Source organism: Notolepis coatsorum (genome assembly GCF_963971535.1).
Source record: "Notolepis coatsorum genome assembly, chromosome: 4".
Lineage (NCBI taxonomy): Eukaryota > Metazoa > Chordata > Actinopteri > Aulopiformes > Paralepididae > Notolepis > Notolepis coatsorum.
In genome coordinates, this window is record NC_140168.1 from 82870409 (window position 1) to 82888137 (window position 17729).

General features: G+C 43.6%; 1 protein-coding gene across 1 annotated transcript in view; it reads right to left on the reverse strand.

The window, feature by feature from the left end:
* The window catches only part of enpp2l (ectonucleotide pyrophosphatase/phosphodiesterase 2-like), a gene marked incomplete at its 3' end in the record, with an annotated part of 151295 nt that overhangs the window by 49355 nt on the left and 84211 nt on the right, over positions 1-17729 (reverse strand). Inside the window, exons 10-13 of the mRNA XM_084313248.1 lie at positions 12123-12188; positions 9150-9222; positions 8457-8565; positions 154-279 (exon numbers count right to left, since the gene is read on the reverse strand). Coding sequence (XP_084169374.1) covers positions 154-279; positions 8457-8565; positions 9150-9222; positions 12123-12188 — 374 coding nt within the window. The remainder of the gene's footprint in view (positions 1-153; positions 280-8456; positions 8566-9149; positions 9223-12122; positions 12189-17729) is intronic.

Below are 17729 nucleotides of genomic sequence, written 5' to 3' on the forward strand. Positions count from 1 at the left end.
GAGTATTAATTAAGAGATTCTAGAGATGGCATTTGTTGTGTTGACATTCTGAAATGACCACCGCAGTCTAGTGACTAAAACGTTAGTTTCATGGCCTGCCCCGTGATACAACAGTAGGTCTGGGATCTTACAACAGTGGGTCTGGGATCTTACACGTGGTTGATTTGGGGTCGCGGGGTCGTACCCTGCCCAGGGATCCAGGGATCAGAGAGATCTCGTCCACGTTGAGGGGATAGTTGCTCAGGAACTCGGTCCGGTCACAGTGGGCCTCTTCCATACCTAGGAGACATAGGTCACGTTGTGTGTTTTACCACATACTAAACCGATGTTTCAAAGTGTTATTCTTTGGATGTGTCATATATGGAGGCCTAACAGCTGAAACACACTGGAAATGGAATGGACATGGTACTGAACAGCACCCACTTCGCTTTGGCATTGCTATCCACACCAGGGCCCTCATTTATCAATGCTGCGTACGCACAGATATGTGTTATCGGAATACTATGGGGTGCGCTGACTGCGCTCTGTGGGGAGCTGTTTTCAGAGATATGGCAGTCTATTTGCAGAGAGAACATAATATTAACTAGAGTCCGCTACCCGAGACACATTCTCCTTGATTTGTACCACAATTTGGGACCCAAATTGGAGCGTGGAACAAAACGCACAAATGCCATCCCTGTGCACATTCAAGTCCTCTCCACCCTCTGGTGTTTGGCCACCGGGATGGTCCATCGTGATATATTGGAGATGGATCGAGAAATAGACTGTTACTGTACCACCCATGTAGCTGTCAAAGCTCCATCACAAATTCAGTTATGTGAATAGAAAGGGATTCCACTCAGTCAATGTTGCGATGCGCATTTGGCTGATACATGTCATTGCTGGTGAACAGGAGGAAGGCATGCATTGTATTGAATTAAATTGTAATGTTATTACTGGGGTATCTGTAATTAAATTATTGCTTAAATGCAGGTGATCGTGTAACCATTGAATAAGAACATAAATAGTTAGTGCCATTGAATAAGAACACAAGTAATTAATGTCATTGGGTCATATGTATATTCGTATGAGATTAGCAGCTTTGGCCAAATCCTTTGAATTACAGCACTGCCCTTTAATTTACTTCATGACGTGAGATAGATGTCACGACGGCCACGTTTTGCTTTGCGGCGCGCGAGTCTTGCAACACGCAGATGAGACACACACATCCACGGAGATGACGCAGCTGTATGTTGCTGGATAACTGACTCAGAAACATATCAAGACTCCGACCATCACTTTCAGACTCCACAGCTAAGACCCTCATCCATGCCTTTGTAACCTCCCGTCTGGACTACTGCAACGGGGTCCTGTCCGGGGTCCCAAGCAAAACCCTGGACAGGCTCCAGTATGTTAAAAATTCAGGGTTCTAACCCGCACCAAACCCTGGCAGCACATCACCCCCACCCTCATCCACCTCCACTGGCTCCCCATCAAATCCTGCATCACCTACAAAACCCTCCTGCTCACCTACAAATCCCTTCACGCTCTGGCACCTCAGTACCTCACTGACCTCCTCCACCCCTACACTCAGTCACGGTCCCTACGATCCACGGACACTGGTCAGCTCTCCAGCCCCCGAACCAGACTGCGGACCTTCGAGGACAGAGCTTTCAGTGTGGCAGCTCCCACCCTCTGGAACTCCCTCCCAGCAGAACTCCGCACCGCCCCAACTCTGGACTCATTTAAAAAATGAGCGACCTATGTAAAGCGACCTTGGGTCCCTTGAAAGGCGCTATATAAAATGAAGTTATTATTATTATTATTATTATTATTATTATTATTATTATTATTATTATTATTATTATTATTATTATTATTATTATTATTATTATTATTATTATTATTATTATTATTATTATTATTATTATTATAACGAGACAAAATAGCATGATAAAAACAGTTATCAAACAGTTATAAAAGATTCCCCCAGTAGCAAAACCGAAGAAGCGTTGCAGTTAAAGTAGCCTGCGGTTTTGGTGAGTTTCATCAATATTGTACTGTTCATTTGTCGAATGTGCAAAATGGTTAGCTCCATGCTACAAGCTAATAACGTTAAGCTAATTAACGTAGCTTCATTCTGAGTCATGCTAGCGAAGCTCCAAGCCCAATTTGGTTAAATGAAAACTAGGAAGAAACCATTTCAGAAGTACTTATAATTGTATTGATATGCTGTACAATAAGAACAAGGTCTATATACATTTTGAATGTTTTTGAGAGTTTAATATGAACGTGGGGAACGTTCCACATGCTAGCGCACTTTAGCCTAAATTAGCATGGGACATATGATATTCCCACGTGCCGTGACACATAGCTAAAAGTAGCCTGATTGATTATTCATTCTGAAAGCAATGAAAAGATGATGAAGCGATAAAAGATAGTAAATAGCTTATTTTCTGAATGCCTGCTTAACGCTGGCCAGGTTTTTCCAGCACCCCGTTCCACCCTGGGAGCAGTTCCAGACCACCCATCACCACGTGTGCCCACGCGGGACGAGGCGGTGTGCCGGACTGATACCAGATGGCGAGCATATCAACATTATGTGGCCAACCTCAGTAAATACTAGGGCTGTCCCCGACTAAGGATTTGGATAGTCGACTATGATTGGCCAAAAGTTGCCGTTAGTCGACTATTAGTAAAAAAAAAATAAGTAGAATATTATTATTATTATTATTATTTTTTTTATTCCATTTGGGCTGTGGGGGTGCTTAATGTCTGAAGGAGTCGACTGAAGGCTTCTTGTCCTCTGCAAAATCATGCAATTGGTCCACTGATGGTTACATCTTGATATTTGTCTAGTCTAGTGTGTTCATTAGATGGGTGAAATCCTCTTTCAGTACCTCTGTGCCTGTTTTCTTAGGCAGTTAGCCTCTGGTATGTGTGCCATTAGCGTTAGCCACGCTTCTAGGTCTCTTTTCTTTTGGAAAGAATGATAAAAAAAATTATAATAATTGTATAAATATATATATATTTTTTGTATTCGACTAAGAAATTGGCAGTCGACTACGGCTCCTTTCGACCGATTAGTCGACTAATCGACTAATAGGGGTCAGCCCTAGTAAATACTATAAAACTCCTCTCCAAAGACCAGAGATGGGACACGCACATGCACACACACACACACACACACACACACACACACACACACACACACACACACACACACACACACACACACACACACACACACACACACACACACACACACACACACACACACACACACACACACACACACACACACACACAGAAAGGGAGAATGGCTTATAGCAGACTTAATGATTTTAGAATATTTCAGCTAATGAAATTAAACACGAATCGCTACTCGGTAGTACCGGTAATTCGGTCGGTACCCTTAAAAGCTCAGAGTTCGCTACCCAACCCTATAGACCACCGCAACACTTCCGGTATTTTGAAATCATAGGAGAGAGAGCAGGGGGAGAAAATGAATGAATGTGGATGAGAGCCTTGACATTAAGCTACATTAAGTATATTGAACACTTTTGTTTACACTTGTTTACGTACTTTTGACTTTCTATTTTATACTTATCTATTTTTATCTAGCACACTCTCAGGAGCAAAACAGAAAAAAGCATTTCATATAAAAGTATTCTGTATTTTTGTATGGCAACTAATAAAGAAACTTGAAACTTGAACCTGAAATCCCAGTGCTTGGTATTTTTGCTCTAGAGCCAACATAATACATAATATTATGTCTCTCACGTCCAGTCTTTTTGCAACCGCGTCCAGTCTGTGTTAGGGGAAAGCACCTTCACGTCAATGAACACATTGGTCACCAAAAACGCTTTCCAGCGTTATTGCCCGCCAATGCGTTGACCGCCAACATCGCTGTACAGCGTTTTTGAGATCAATATTTAGTTTTTTCGCCATGGCATTCATAATTCATCCACCCACCCCCAGTGCTGCAGCAGGACCCTAAATGAGACTGCAACGGCTCAATACCGCCGCCTGGTGGATGGTCGGGCGAGTTACACTCTCGCCAAAACCGGATGTTGTCATCGGTGCGTCGAGGAAATTCCTCCGGCAGTCACATCTCGCTACGGGACTCCTGACAAACACTATAGTACATTTGGATCGCTGCCATAACGCAATAATCGATATGATTTCGGCATTTATTGCGCCATACAAACCGGAAATGGATGTAGGCGATCGGCGTCGAACAATAACAGTAATGCAGTAGTCCTACCGTGGTCTACAACCCCTTTAACAGTAATGCAGTAGTCATACCGTGGTCTACTACACCTTTAACAGTAATGCAGTAGTCCTACAGTGGTCTACTACACCTTTAACATTAATGCAGTAGTCCTACTATGGTCTACTACACCTTTAACATTAATGCAGTAGTCCTACAGTGGTCTACTACACCTTTAACAGTAATGCAGTAGTCCTACCGTGGCCTACTACACCTTTAACAATAATGCAGTAGTCCTACAGTGGTCTACTACACCTTTAACAGTAATGCAGTAGTTCTACCCTGGTCTACTACACTTTTTTTTTTTTTTTTAACTTTGACCAGTCAGCTGGTTCTTTTAGCGTTTATCGCTTTTTCATCGCATTCATACTTGGTCAAGTTCGACCGACAGAAGCAGGCTGAAAGGGTTCAGATGGGGGGGAAGACACTCTGGGAAAGGCACGGCTGCCGTCCGGGATTCGAACGCGCTCAGCCCCAGATCCGTGACGAGCACGGTTGTCCACGGCGCTGAAATAGCACTCGCGGTACGTGGTGAGCTACTGGAGCTCCCCCTGGTCTACTACACCTTTAACAATAATGCAGTAGTCCTACAGTGGTCTACTACACCTTTAACAGTAATGCAGTAGTTCTACAGTGGTCTACTACACCTTTAACAATAATGCAGTAGTTCTACCCTGGTCTACTACACCTTTAACAATAATGCAGTAGTCCTACAGTGGTCTACTACACCTTTAACAATAATGCAGTAGTTCTACCCTGGTCTACTACACCTTTAACAGTAATGCAGTAGTTCTACCCTGGTCTACTACACCTTTAACAATAATGCAGTAGTCCTACCCTGGTCTACTACACCTTTAACAATAATGCAGTAGTTCTACCCTGGTCTACTACACCTTTAACAATAATGCAGTAGTCCTACAGTGGTCTACTACACCTTTAACAGTAATGCAGTAGTCCTACCCTGGTCTACTACACCTTTAACAGTAATGCAGTAGTTCTACCCTGGTCTACAACACCTTTAACAGTAATGCAGTAGTCCTACCCTGGTCTACTACACCTTTAACAGTAATGCAGTAGTCCTACCCTGGTCTACTACACCTTTAACAGTAATGCAGTAGTCCTACCCTGGTCTACTACACCTTTAACAGTAATGCAGTAGTCCTACAGTGGTCTACTACACCTTTAACAGTAATGCAGTAGTCCTACAGTGGTCTACTACACCTTTAACAGTAATGCAGTAGTCCTACAGTGGTCTACTACACCTTTAACAGTAATGCAGTAGTTCTACAGTGGTCTACTACACCCAGGGAACAAACTTAACTTTTTGACTTACCAGCCATTTGGCTGGTAGATTTTTAAAAGTACCAGCCGGGCAGATTTTTTACTAGCCAAAAATTATAAATAGCTTTTTAGTATATCGCCATGTGTTATTATTACATATAATACTCTCATATGCTATTTTCAATTAATATCATAAACAACATAAGGAATATTAGCATAATTTTGAGTGGACTGAAGGAATGAGTCAGCGTTAATAGTTTTAAATGCAAATAATGTGAGGTTTTTGTCCTTTGCTCACTTACTCGCTCTGTTCCTTTAAGCCTACTCGCTCTGTTTCCAATTGTTTTCTGTTAATCATTTCATTCCCCTATTCACACGCTTCTTCCCAGAGACGTCGTTGATTGGTTCTCCCCCGTCCACACGCTTATCAATCACATCCCTCAGCTGTCACTGCTTGTCAATTAAGCATTCCCGTATTATTTATACCCCGTTTCCCCATTCAAGTTTTGTTGGATCGTTTTGATATTTCAGTTGCATTCGCCGTTCCTGCTGCCTGCTGTTGTTTCCCTGTGCTTTGCCTCCAGGATATTCAAGAAGCATTCCTCTTGGACACCCTTTCCCCGAGGCGACGCGCTCGCTCCGTTCTGTTCCAACGCTCTTTACGCACAACGCCTGGGTGAGTTTTTTATGACTGTCTTTGATCCAATTCCGTTTTTCGTGTGTTTATATAACACTGAAGATTTCCAGCTTTTTATCAGACAGTCACTCACCCAGCGTTTAGCCTTTTTTGGATTGTTTCATTGGGATAATATTTTGGCCTAACATCTCCCACTGTGTGTTTACACACCGAAGATATTATCACATTGGATTTGTATTTTGGGACTTCGCTCACAGTGTTTATTTTGCACCGAAGATATCTATCACTTGGGATTGTGTTTGGAACGTTACTCACAGTGTGTATTTACACCGAAGATTCAGTCACTTGGATAACTCTGTTTTCGGGTACAAGTCACCTCTCCTGTTCACCTGCTCTGTTCCACCTGCACTCTTGAGTTAACTCGCTCCCTCTCTCTCTCTCGGTCCCGCAACCACCTCGGAGATTCTGCCGAGAGAAGTCTGCAGAGCGGCTCTGACGTCAGCGTCTGCTTCCCCTGACTACCATCCCGGGAGAAGCTGCAGAGCAGCAACATTCATCCTTGCTTGTATTCCAGTCTTTGTTTGAACTCTTCCAAGTCTGTGCTGTTTGTTTAGTCTTAATAAACAAGCCCTTGTTTTTGGCAACTCTGAATCCTACTCTCTTGTGTCGTTGCGTTTGGGGTCGGTGTCAAACCATAACAAATAATTTATTGAAACATAGAAGTGGGGTCGGGACACACACACACACACTGTGTTTCAACTCACCACCCCCGCATCATATTGTAGTCTGTCTTCAAACTTCCACTCCTCTCAAAATTTTTTATATTTGAATATCAACATTATCTGTCCATCCTCAGTAATCCTCAGTTTACTATAATATACTCCTGTCCTGAGTCCTGACTAGTGACTCCGTCGTCTTTCCAAACGCACGCACACACACACAGGGAAGGGGAGAGTGCCCCCCCCCCCCCATTTCCCTTTCCTCAGTGCTATTTACTGTGGCTCTGCCTCGTCTGATCATCAGGATTAGCTTGTTAGCTGACGTTAACGTTGTAGTGATTGGTACATAAACGTTAATTTCGGGCGATGTGGGCATAAAGGAATGGCGACGGTGCAAAGCATGTAGCTGCATTGGACTCGTTGTGAGAAGAAAAAAAACATCACAGACTTATTTCGTGTCTGTAGGCTCACTGCTGTGTTAACGCTGCTCTGTTTACAACGCTGCTCTGTTTTCAAGAAACAACACGGACTGGGCGGATATCATATGACTCGCGGAGTTGCTAGAGGGTTTTCAAAATAAGAGTATCATATTAACCTGAACGTTGCTAGCTGCCGGAGCCCAGATATTATGACTGGAGCTGCGCTTGGGGGGGGCAATGAGACCCGCACAGGATTTTAAAAATAAGAGTATCGATATGAATTAAAACGCCAGCTGGCGGGCAGACTATTATTTTTAGACGCCAGACGGTAAATCTACACGCATTTGGCGATGGGCGCCCAGTTATTTTGTTCCCTGACTACACCTTTAACAGTAATGCAGTAGTCATACCGTGGTCTACAACACTTTTAACAGTAATGCAGTAGTCCTACCGTGGTCTACAACACCTTTAACAGTAATGCAGTAGTTCTACTGTGGTATACTACACCTTTAACAGTAATGCAGTAGTCCTACTGTAGTCTACTACACCTTTAACAGTAATGCAGTAGTCCTACAGTGGTCTACTACACCTTTAACAGTAATGCATTAGTTCTACCATGGTCTACTACACCTTTAACAGTAATGCAGTAGTCCTACCCTGGTCTACTACACCTTTAACAGTAATGCAGTAGTCCTACCCTGGTCTACTACACCTTTAACAGTAATGCAGTAGTCATACCCTGGTCTACTACACCTTTAACAGTAATGCAGTAGTCCTACCGTGGTCTACTACACCTTTAACAGTAATGCAGTAGTCCTACCCTGGTCTACTACACCTTTAACAGTAATGCAGTAGTCATACCGTGGTCTACAACACCTTTAACAGTAATGCAGTAGTCCTACCCTGGTCTACTACACCTTTAACAGTAATGCAGTAGTCCTACCGTGGTCTACTACACCTTTAACAGTAATGCAGTAGTCCTACCCTGGTCTACAACACCTTTAACAGTAATGCAGTAGTCCTACCCTGGTCTACTACACCTTTAACAGTAATGCAGTAGTCCTACCCTGGTCTACTACACCTTTAACAATAATGCAGTAGTCCTACCCTGGTCTACTACACCTTTAACAATAATGCAGTAGTCCTACCGTGGTCTCCTACTATGAGAATATTGACACATCGATGTAGGTTCATCTGCTTCAGACCATTCAACAGGTGTCCGATGATGTTGTCGACCTCCCTCAGAGGGTTGTCCAGCTGTGGCAGGATACACAACCGTGGGCTCAGTTCAATTCACAAGATACACCATTTTCTTTCCTGAGTATATTTGCAGGGCATTTCAGACCACAATAGAGAGAGACAGGAAACATGGGGAGAGAGGGGAAGTGACGTACAATATACAGTAGATGTCGGGACGGAATCGAACCCAGGCTGCTGTGACCACATGGCAAGTGACCTCAACTTGGCGGGTCGCCAGGATGCCCTACGTAAGATTAATATATTAAGAGGATATTAAGAGAAGATTACATAATATTAAGAGGACCATGTGTAGATTCAATCATGTAATTATGAGCACATAATTTAGTCGTTGACCATGCGTCCTCATTGTCCCAATGGACTGATGGCAAATATTAGTTAGTGTGTCTTTAATGAGAGCACTCAATCTCAATTGTTTCTTTAATAATAATAAAATACTTTTATTTTTTCATTATTATGAAATTATGCCTAACTTCTCAGCCTCTCTCTCTCGCTCTCTCTCTCTCTCTCTCTCTCTCTCTCTCTCTCTCTCTCTCTCTCTCTCTCTCTCTCTCTCTCTCTCTCTCTCTCTCTCTCTCTCTCACCTCACTACTGAATGGTCCCAGTCGGTGCCCAAAGGTGTCAGGCTGCTCTGAGTGGACTGCAAAGACGTAAGGCCTAAAAGAAAACACAAACAAAATAGATGTTTATGTCCTTTTATCAGATATGTCTTGCACTGATTTATACACCAGTGTCTGTCCCAAAAATGACAAAAAAAATAGTTTTGTAGGTATTCTTAACTCATTGACCGCCATGCTTAAGTGCGCCAGAGGGCGCTAGAGTGCCACCGCTTTAATCAATGGGAGGAGTGGGAGATTTGCGAGTGCTTAAAATAGATCTTAAATTATTGCTATGTGTCTAATACACCCGTCGATTATCAGTGAGTTGCTTGCAGTCAACATGTACAAAACGGATTGTTTTTTCATCTGTACATTTCCGTTTTATACCGTTTTGAATACGAGTATAGTTTTGGTGATTTCTAGTAATTCCAGCCCTTTAGTGGAATACACAAAACACGTTGTAATTTTTCGGCTGATTATCGAAGCTTCCTGAAATCAACGCTAGATCATAATTATTATCCTTCCTCGTGCACGCATGCAATGTTGTTTAGACTGGTGCGCCGCTCCCCCTCCTCCTCCCACCCAACGGAAAACAGCCACACATACACACACAGATACAGCGTTGATCGGGTAGAAATACATATCAGAGCAGCGATCAAATTTATATATAATGTTCTTACCTTGTATCTGATGTAATGCAAAAGAAATAATCCAATTATCTGATCGCCATTTGAGTACTGGGCGCGGAGGTCCGTGCAACGTTCAACAGCATTGCATATGAGGGGGGAGGGGGGGCAGCGTCGCAGATGTATCGTTGAAATCAGGTTACCTCGCCTGATTATTTAAACCACGCCCGCACGGCTTGGATCGTCCCAGAAAAAAAACTATACCATTCCCAGTGGAGTGCAATACCAGCCGGAAGGCGTAGGGGGCGGTATTTGCCCTTTTGCGAGCTCAGACCCATTCCCAATGATAACATCAGGCTGGATGTATGAAAATGAATGGATATCGCTAATAAAAGATATAACTATTAAAACCCAACTATACTTGTGATTGGCGCTGAGCGGTCGGCGAGTTAACCCGACTATTATCGGGTCTGGCGTCCAATGAGTTAATGGTATTTTAGAGTTTGTCATTTCCTGGAAAACTATTTAAAAAAAAATGTTGATGAGTCATCCTGCACACGGGGTGTATACAAATGTTGTGTCCAATGAAATGCTTACTAGAATTACATTTACAACACATTGTAACTAAGCTAGCACTTGGCATCACAGCAGCATAAGTGGACCACATACCACTTTAACATAACCTTGAATCAGGGCAGCATAACTGGACCACGTACCACTTTAACATAACCTTTAATTAAAGCAGCATAACTGGACCATGTACCACTTTAACATAACCTTTAATCAGGGCAGCATAACTGGACCACGTACCACTTTAACATAACCTTTAATCAGAGCAGCATAACTGGACCATGTACCACTTTAACATAACCTTTAATCAAAGCAGCATAACTGGACCACGTACCACTTTAACATAACCTTTAATCAGAGCAGCACAACTGGACCATGTATCACTTTAACATAACCTTTAATCAGAGCAGCATAACTGGACCATGTACCAATTTAACTTAACCTTTAATCAGAGCAGCATAACTGGACCACGTACCACTTTAACTTAACCTTTAATCAGAGCAGCATAACTGGACGACATACCACTTTTTAACATCAACTTTAATCAGAGCAGCATAACTGGACCAAGTACCACTTTAATACAACCTTTAATGAGAGCAGTATAACTGGATCACGTACCACTTTAACATATCCCTTAATCAGGGCAGCATAACTGGACCATGTACCACTTTAACATAACCTTTAATCGGAGCAGCATAACTGGATCACATACCACTTTAACATAACCCTTAATCAAAGCAGCATAACTGGACCACGTACCACTTTAACATAACCTTTAATCAGAGCAGCATAACTGGACCACGTATCACTTTAACACAACCTTTAATCAGGGCAGCATAACAGGACCACGTACCACTTTAACATAACCTTTAATCAGAGCAGCATAACTGGTCCACGTACCACTTTAACATAACCTTTAATCAGAGCAGCATAACTGGACCACGTATCACTTTAACATAACCTTTAATCAGGGCAGCATAACAGGACCACATACCACTTTAATATAACCTTTAATCAGAGCAGCATAACTGGTCCACGTACCACTTTAATATAACCTTTAGAGGTCAGTGGATCAAGGCTTGAATGCTCCCAAGCATCGGAATTCACAAACGGCATATAGAATGTGTACTTTTACTTTCTATAAATGCTTTAATTTTAGTAGAATTTTGAATGGAGGGCTTTTACTTTTACTTAAAGGAACAAGCCGACATTATGGGAAATGCTCTTATGGTCTTCTAGCTCAGCTAGCTGGTCCGTATCTGCTTCCATTAATTTGTGCTAAGCTAGGCTAGCTTGCAGTCGGATAGCTTTCTACTGAACGCACATAAAGGCAACTGGTATCTATCTTCTCGTCTAACTCTGGAGAAGACGGTAAACGTGTTTCCCATAATGTCGGCATGTTTCTTTAAGAACATGAACTGTGTATCTCTTCCACCAGTGGGTGGAGGTCGCTGAGCAAGTCAGAAAGACCAGGCTAAAGAACAGGGGGGACTGTGCGTTTGCGGTTATAGCCCCCAAACTCGGGAACGAGTTGCCTCCCCACATTAGGCTGGCCCCAACGCTCTGTTTATATCCCATCTAAAAACACATCTGTTCACCCTAGCATTTAAAAATTGTAGTTTGTAGTTCTGTGTGCATTGTATTGTGATTAGTCTACTGTATGTGATTTTTTACTGTATTGATTGCTTGCGAAGCACTTTGGTCAACTTTGTTGTTTTTAAACATGCTATATTAATAAAGTTGCATTGGATTGGAGACAAACCTCTCGTCGTCAGGCAGCTGAAGCCAGCGCAGGATAGTCAGGATCCTTCTCTCCAGTGGGATCACCCTGGGAAACCACAAACCTATTGTTACCAGGCTGTGGAAATAATGGTTGGTCTTGATACACGTGTTCCAGTCCGGTCCGGCTCTCACCAGATTCAGATTCAAATTCAGATGCCTTCATTGTCACTTATTTCAGTACTTTACAGCAAGAACAGTGAAATTCTATTTATTGTGGTCCTCGACCATAGCAGCTTCTATCTTAATAATACGATAGATTCTTAATAATAAAATAAGATAAAAATACAATACATTTAGCATGGAATAAGATAAGATGCCTAAAATAAAGATGACTACAGTATATACAGTTCTAAAAGTGTGCAGTGCAGATCAAATAAGATACAAATAAAATACATTTTGCATAGAATAAAATAAGATGACTAAAATAAAGATGATTATATACAGTCCTAAAAGTGTGCATCAGGATGTAGATATTATACTATATACATTTTAAATAACAAGATATGTACAGGCTATGTACAGTTCCAAAGTGTGGGGGGAGGGGGGGGGGGTGTTAATGGGCTCTGTTTATGAGTTTGATGGCTTGAGGGACAGACATGCTACCGGACAGTAGGGGTGGACGGTATAAACGGTATGAATTTGCGCTACGGTATGGATTTTGACTATACCTTCATACCTTGTGACCGGTAGACTAGAGCAGCTAGTCACAGCAGTAGCAATGGCGTTAACGTTACTTGACGATTCACTCGACGTTTGCAGTGGTCGTTGCATAGTGTTTAAATGTACTGAGTTTTTCTCCACTTGCTCATGGACCTAGCCATATAGTTTGGGCATTTCAATTTGGCTAAGGAGGCTGAGAGGAGACTTGCTTTAGCAGAGCAACGGGCTAACGTTAGCCGCTAATCTAACATGACTCCGCGGCAACAGTTTTACCCCTTCAGAAGCATTTATATGGACATTTTAAGATCAATTAATATACCGTGATATATACCGTTACCGTCTATGCTTAAAATTATACCGTGATATACATTTTAGACCATACCGTCCAGCCCTACCGGACAGACATTTAAGATAAGATAAGATATTCCTTTATTGATCCCCTTGGGGAAATTCAGGCATCATAGCAGCATGGGGGGGGGGGGAGGGGGAGGTGCAGGTAGTAGAAGACACGATACAGGTCATAGAATTATAGTACAGTCAGTGGAGAAGTAAAAAAATTATTAAAATACATTTCAGGCCTTCTGCCTGAAATGAGAACACCCAGGGAGATTCAAACTGTAGTGTAGTGTAGTGGAAGCATGTCCCCCCCCACCTAATCATAATCTTAATCATAATCAACTTTATTTGTATAATACATTTACAACAGTTGTGACTGTACCAAAGTGCTTCACAGATAAAAGCATAGAGCAAAGACTAAATATACTACATATACTAAATATAATAGTGCAAAAAGTGCAAATATAAATAAGTGCATGGGTTCAGATAGAAATTTAAAAAATGTAAGAAGAATAAAAGAAAGAAAAGTGCAGTAGATTACAAAAATAAGGGATACAAACCTACACATAGCAGTTGAAAAATAAGCTTCTCATTGCCACATTTGAGACATCTTGGAGACCCTTTATCACCCATGCATAGACCCTGATACTTGCAGAGAAGTGATGTGGGCGTGAGCTACTGCTACACCCCCCCCCCCTTTCCTTAAAGAAAATATGTATTTGTTTATTTTCTTATATGTTTCTGCTTTGTTTGTTTGTACTGTAGTGCTGTTTGTTCATTTGTCTTATTTTTATGTCATGCTCAATGTTGGGGCGAGAGTGTTGTGGGTGTTTATGTTTAATTTTCTATTAATTGTTTGATAGAGTTTGTAAATTAAAAAGAAAACGCTAAAGTAAACAGATTTATTAAAAAAATCAAATAAATATAAATCTTTGTTTCTTGGTTTCTTTTAGACGGACAGTGGTTAAAAACAACAGACGGTGATACATTCTTTATGAACAGGGTAACGGTCAGTTCACCGCACGTGCTCTCAAATGTATGATTCCCGCCTTTTCGGTCTATTCCTGTTCAGCGTGAATGAAGACATGTTTCACTTCATGTTGAGTTTTGCGTTTTTGGTGTCTATCAGACCTTCCTCAACACACATGGCTCAATAATGGACAGGCAGGTGATAAATAACCTGGCCCATTGGAATCACTGGCAGTATAGTAGGGCTGACCCTGATTAGTCGAATAGTCGACTAATCAATCCAAAGGAGCCGTAGTCGACTGCCAAACTCTTAGTCGAATGCAATTAAAAAAATTATAATAATTCTATACGTGTGGCTAACACTAATGGTGCGCATACCAGCAAGGCTAACTGCCTAAGAAAACGCGGAAGGCACTGAAAGAGGATTTCACCCATCTAATGAACACACTAGACTAGACAAATATCAAGATGTATCCATCAGTGGACCAATTGCATGCTTTCGCAGAGGACAAGAAGCCTTCAGTCGACTCCTTCTGACATGAACCCTTTCTGCGCCAAACCCGAGTATAGTCGGGTTTCGTCGCCAACCGAGTATACTGGTATACTGCCATGCCTCCCACCCACAAAGCAGGCAACTCCTTGGATCTCATATTTTCCCGTAACTCTAGCATCATTAACACCACGGTAACTCCCCTACATGTATCTGACCATTCCTTCATATCCTTCTCACTAACTCTCATGCTTAACCGAAAGGTCTTCACCCCAACTCAAACCGTCTCACTCAGATGCAACCTGCCCTCCCTATCCCCCTCCACCCTCTCCTCTGACATACTATCCGCTCTACCTTTGAGTGACACCTTCTCTGCTCTCCCCACAGAGATGGCAACCTCCACCCTCCTCTCAGCCCTTGCAACCTTCTTCGACAAGCTCTGTCCCCTCGTTGAGAAACCTGCCCGCCGTTCCCCACCCAGTCCATGGCTGACGGATGCAGTGAGAGAACAAAGACAGGTCCTGAGAGCGGCTGAGAGGAAGTATAGAAAGTCACGCCTCACTGCTGACATCGACACATATCACAACCTCTTGTTAACATTCTCCAAAACCATTACTAATGCCAAAGCTTCTTTCTTTCACCATAGGATCGAGGCCTCTGCCAAGAATCTTCGGAAACTGCATGCTACCATGTCCTCCCTCCTCACTCCCCCCCCCCCACCCCCTCCTCCGTCATCTTTCTCTGCCGAAGACTTCGCGATCTTCTTTGAGGAAAAAGTGGAGAATATCCGCAGCTCCTTCTCCCAACCCCCACCCATTCCAAATACTGAATCGAGAACCTCATCCATCACTCTGTCATCTTTCTCTCCCATTACAGAAGCTGAGACCCTGACACTGGTAACGTCGAACCGTCCGACTACATGCCAGCTGGACCAGCAACCCTCCCCACTCCTCCAGACCATAGCACCAGACATCCCCACCTCCCTAAAACAAGCCAGAGTCACGCCGCTCATAAAAAAACCAACCCTGAACCCCACCGTCATAGGCAACTATCGTCCTGTCTCTCTTCTCTCTCTCCTCGCCTAGTGGCAGGCAACATGAATGACCACAAGGTGGCGCGACACAACGTAAGGAGGACAGTGTCAGAGGCCAAACGGTGCTACAGGGATAAAATTGAACTCCAGTTTGAACAAGCTGACTCTAGAGCTATGTGGCAGGGGCTCAAAACGATGACAGACTACAAAGGCGCCTCCCTCAAACTGAACAGTGACATCTCCTTAGCAAATGACCTCAATACCTTCTATGCGAGGTTTGATGCTGGTAATAACAACACCATCTCACAAGCCACGGCAATGGGGGGGGGGGGGTCGGCTGCTGATGGAGGCGCAGTGTTCAGGGTAACAGAGCATGAGGTGAGGCGGACCTTTAAAAAAGTGAATATCAGGAAGGCAGCAGGTCCGGACGGCATCCCCGGCCGCGTCCTAAAAGTCTGTGCCGACCAACTGGCCCCAGTATTCACTGACATATTTAACCTGTCCTTAGAACAGGCTGTCATCCCCACCTGCCTGAAGAAGTCCACTATTATCCCTGTACCCAAAAAATCCAAGCCTGCTTGCCTCAACGACTACCGCCCTGTAGCTCTCACCTCAATAGCCATGAAGTGCTTTGAGAAGCTAGTAAAGGGCTACATCTGCTCCTCCCTCCCCATCAACATGGACCCCCTGCAATTTGCATACCGCCCCAACAGGTCCACGGAGGACGCCATAGCCCATGTGCTGCACACAGCAGCATCACACCTGGACAAGAGGCAGGGGAACTATGTGAGAATGCTATTCATTGACTACAGCTCGGCATTCAATACCATAGTCCCCTCCATACTCATAGCCAAGCTCAGGGACCTGGGCTTGAACTATGACCTCTGCCAGTGGGTCTTGGACTTCCTGACTGGCAGACCCCAGGTGGTGAGAGCAGGCAACTGCACCTCCTCATCCATCACCCTCAACATAGGGGCCCCCCAGGGCTGAGTCCCCTCCTCTACTCCATGTACACACACGACTGTGTGGCTCAGCGGAGTAGCAATACAATCATCAAATTTGCTGACGACACAGTGGTGGTGGGCCTGATCTCTGCCAACGACGAGAGGGCCTACCTGGAAGAGGTCAAGGTCCTGGCGGGATGGTGCCAGGAAAACAGCCTCTCCCTGAACGTCAGCAAAACAAAGGAGATGATTGTGGACTTCAGGAGGTCGGGGGTCAAGGACTACAGCCCCCTCAGCATCGACGGGGCACCGGTTGAGAGAGTCAACAGCTTTAAGTACCTCGGAGCCTACATATCCGAGGACTTGACATGGACCACACACATTGACAGTGTTGTGAAGAAGGCACGACAACGCCTCTACTTCCTCAGGCGCCTAAGGAAGTTCCAAGTCAGTCAGAAGATCCTTAAGAACTTCTACTCATGTACAATAGAGAGCATCTTGACCGGCAACATCACCTCCTGGTTTGGGAATAGCACTGCACAAGACCGAAGCAGACTACAAAGAGTGACACGTTCAGCCGAACGCACAATTGGAGGGGGGCTCCCCACCCTCCAGAACATTTACAACAAGCGGTGCAGGGGTAAGGCTAAGAGAATCATTAAAGACTCCAGTCACCCGAACAACTGCCTCTTTGAACTGCTGCGGTCAGGCAAGCGATACCGGAGTCTCAAGGCGAGCACAGAAAGACTCAGAAGAAGCTTCTATCCCCAGGCCATCAGGCTGCTAAACGAACAATGAATGAACACTACACAACAACAACCACCAAACGCACATAGCACACACATCCACACGCACACACTCACTTTAAACAAACACACTGTAGCACCCACTCCACACACTTTATAGCACACACCCACTTTAAACAAACACACTGTAGCACCCACTCCCCACACTTTATATTTATTGATGAAGGATTGCACTACAACTCGTACACCTTACTGTAAATTGTACCTAAATTGTACCTCATCCCATTTCTGCTTTGCACTATATAGTACTGTACATTAGCACACTGCATAGTATTGTATATTATATGGTAACTCAGAACATTGTACATATGTCTATACCGAACACTGTGACCTCATTTTCTTCTTCTAA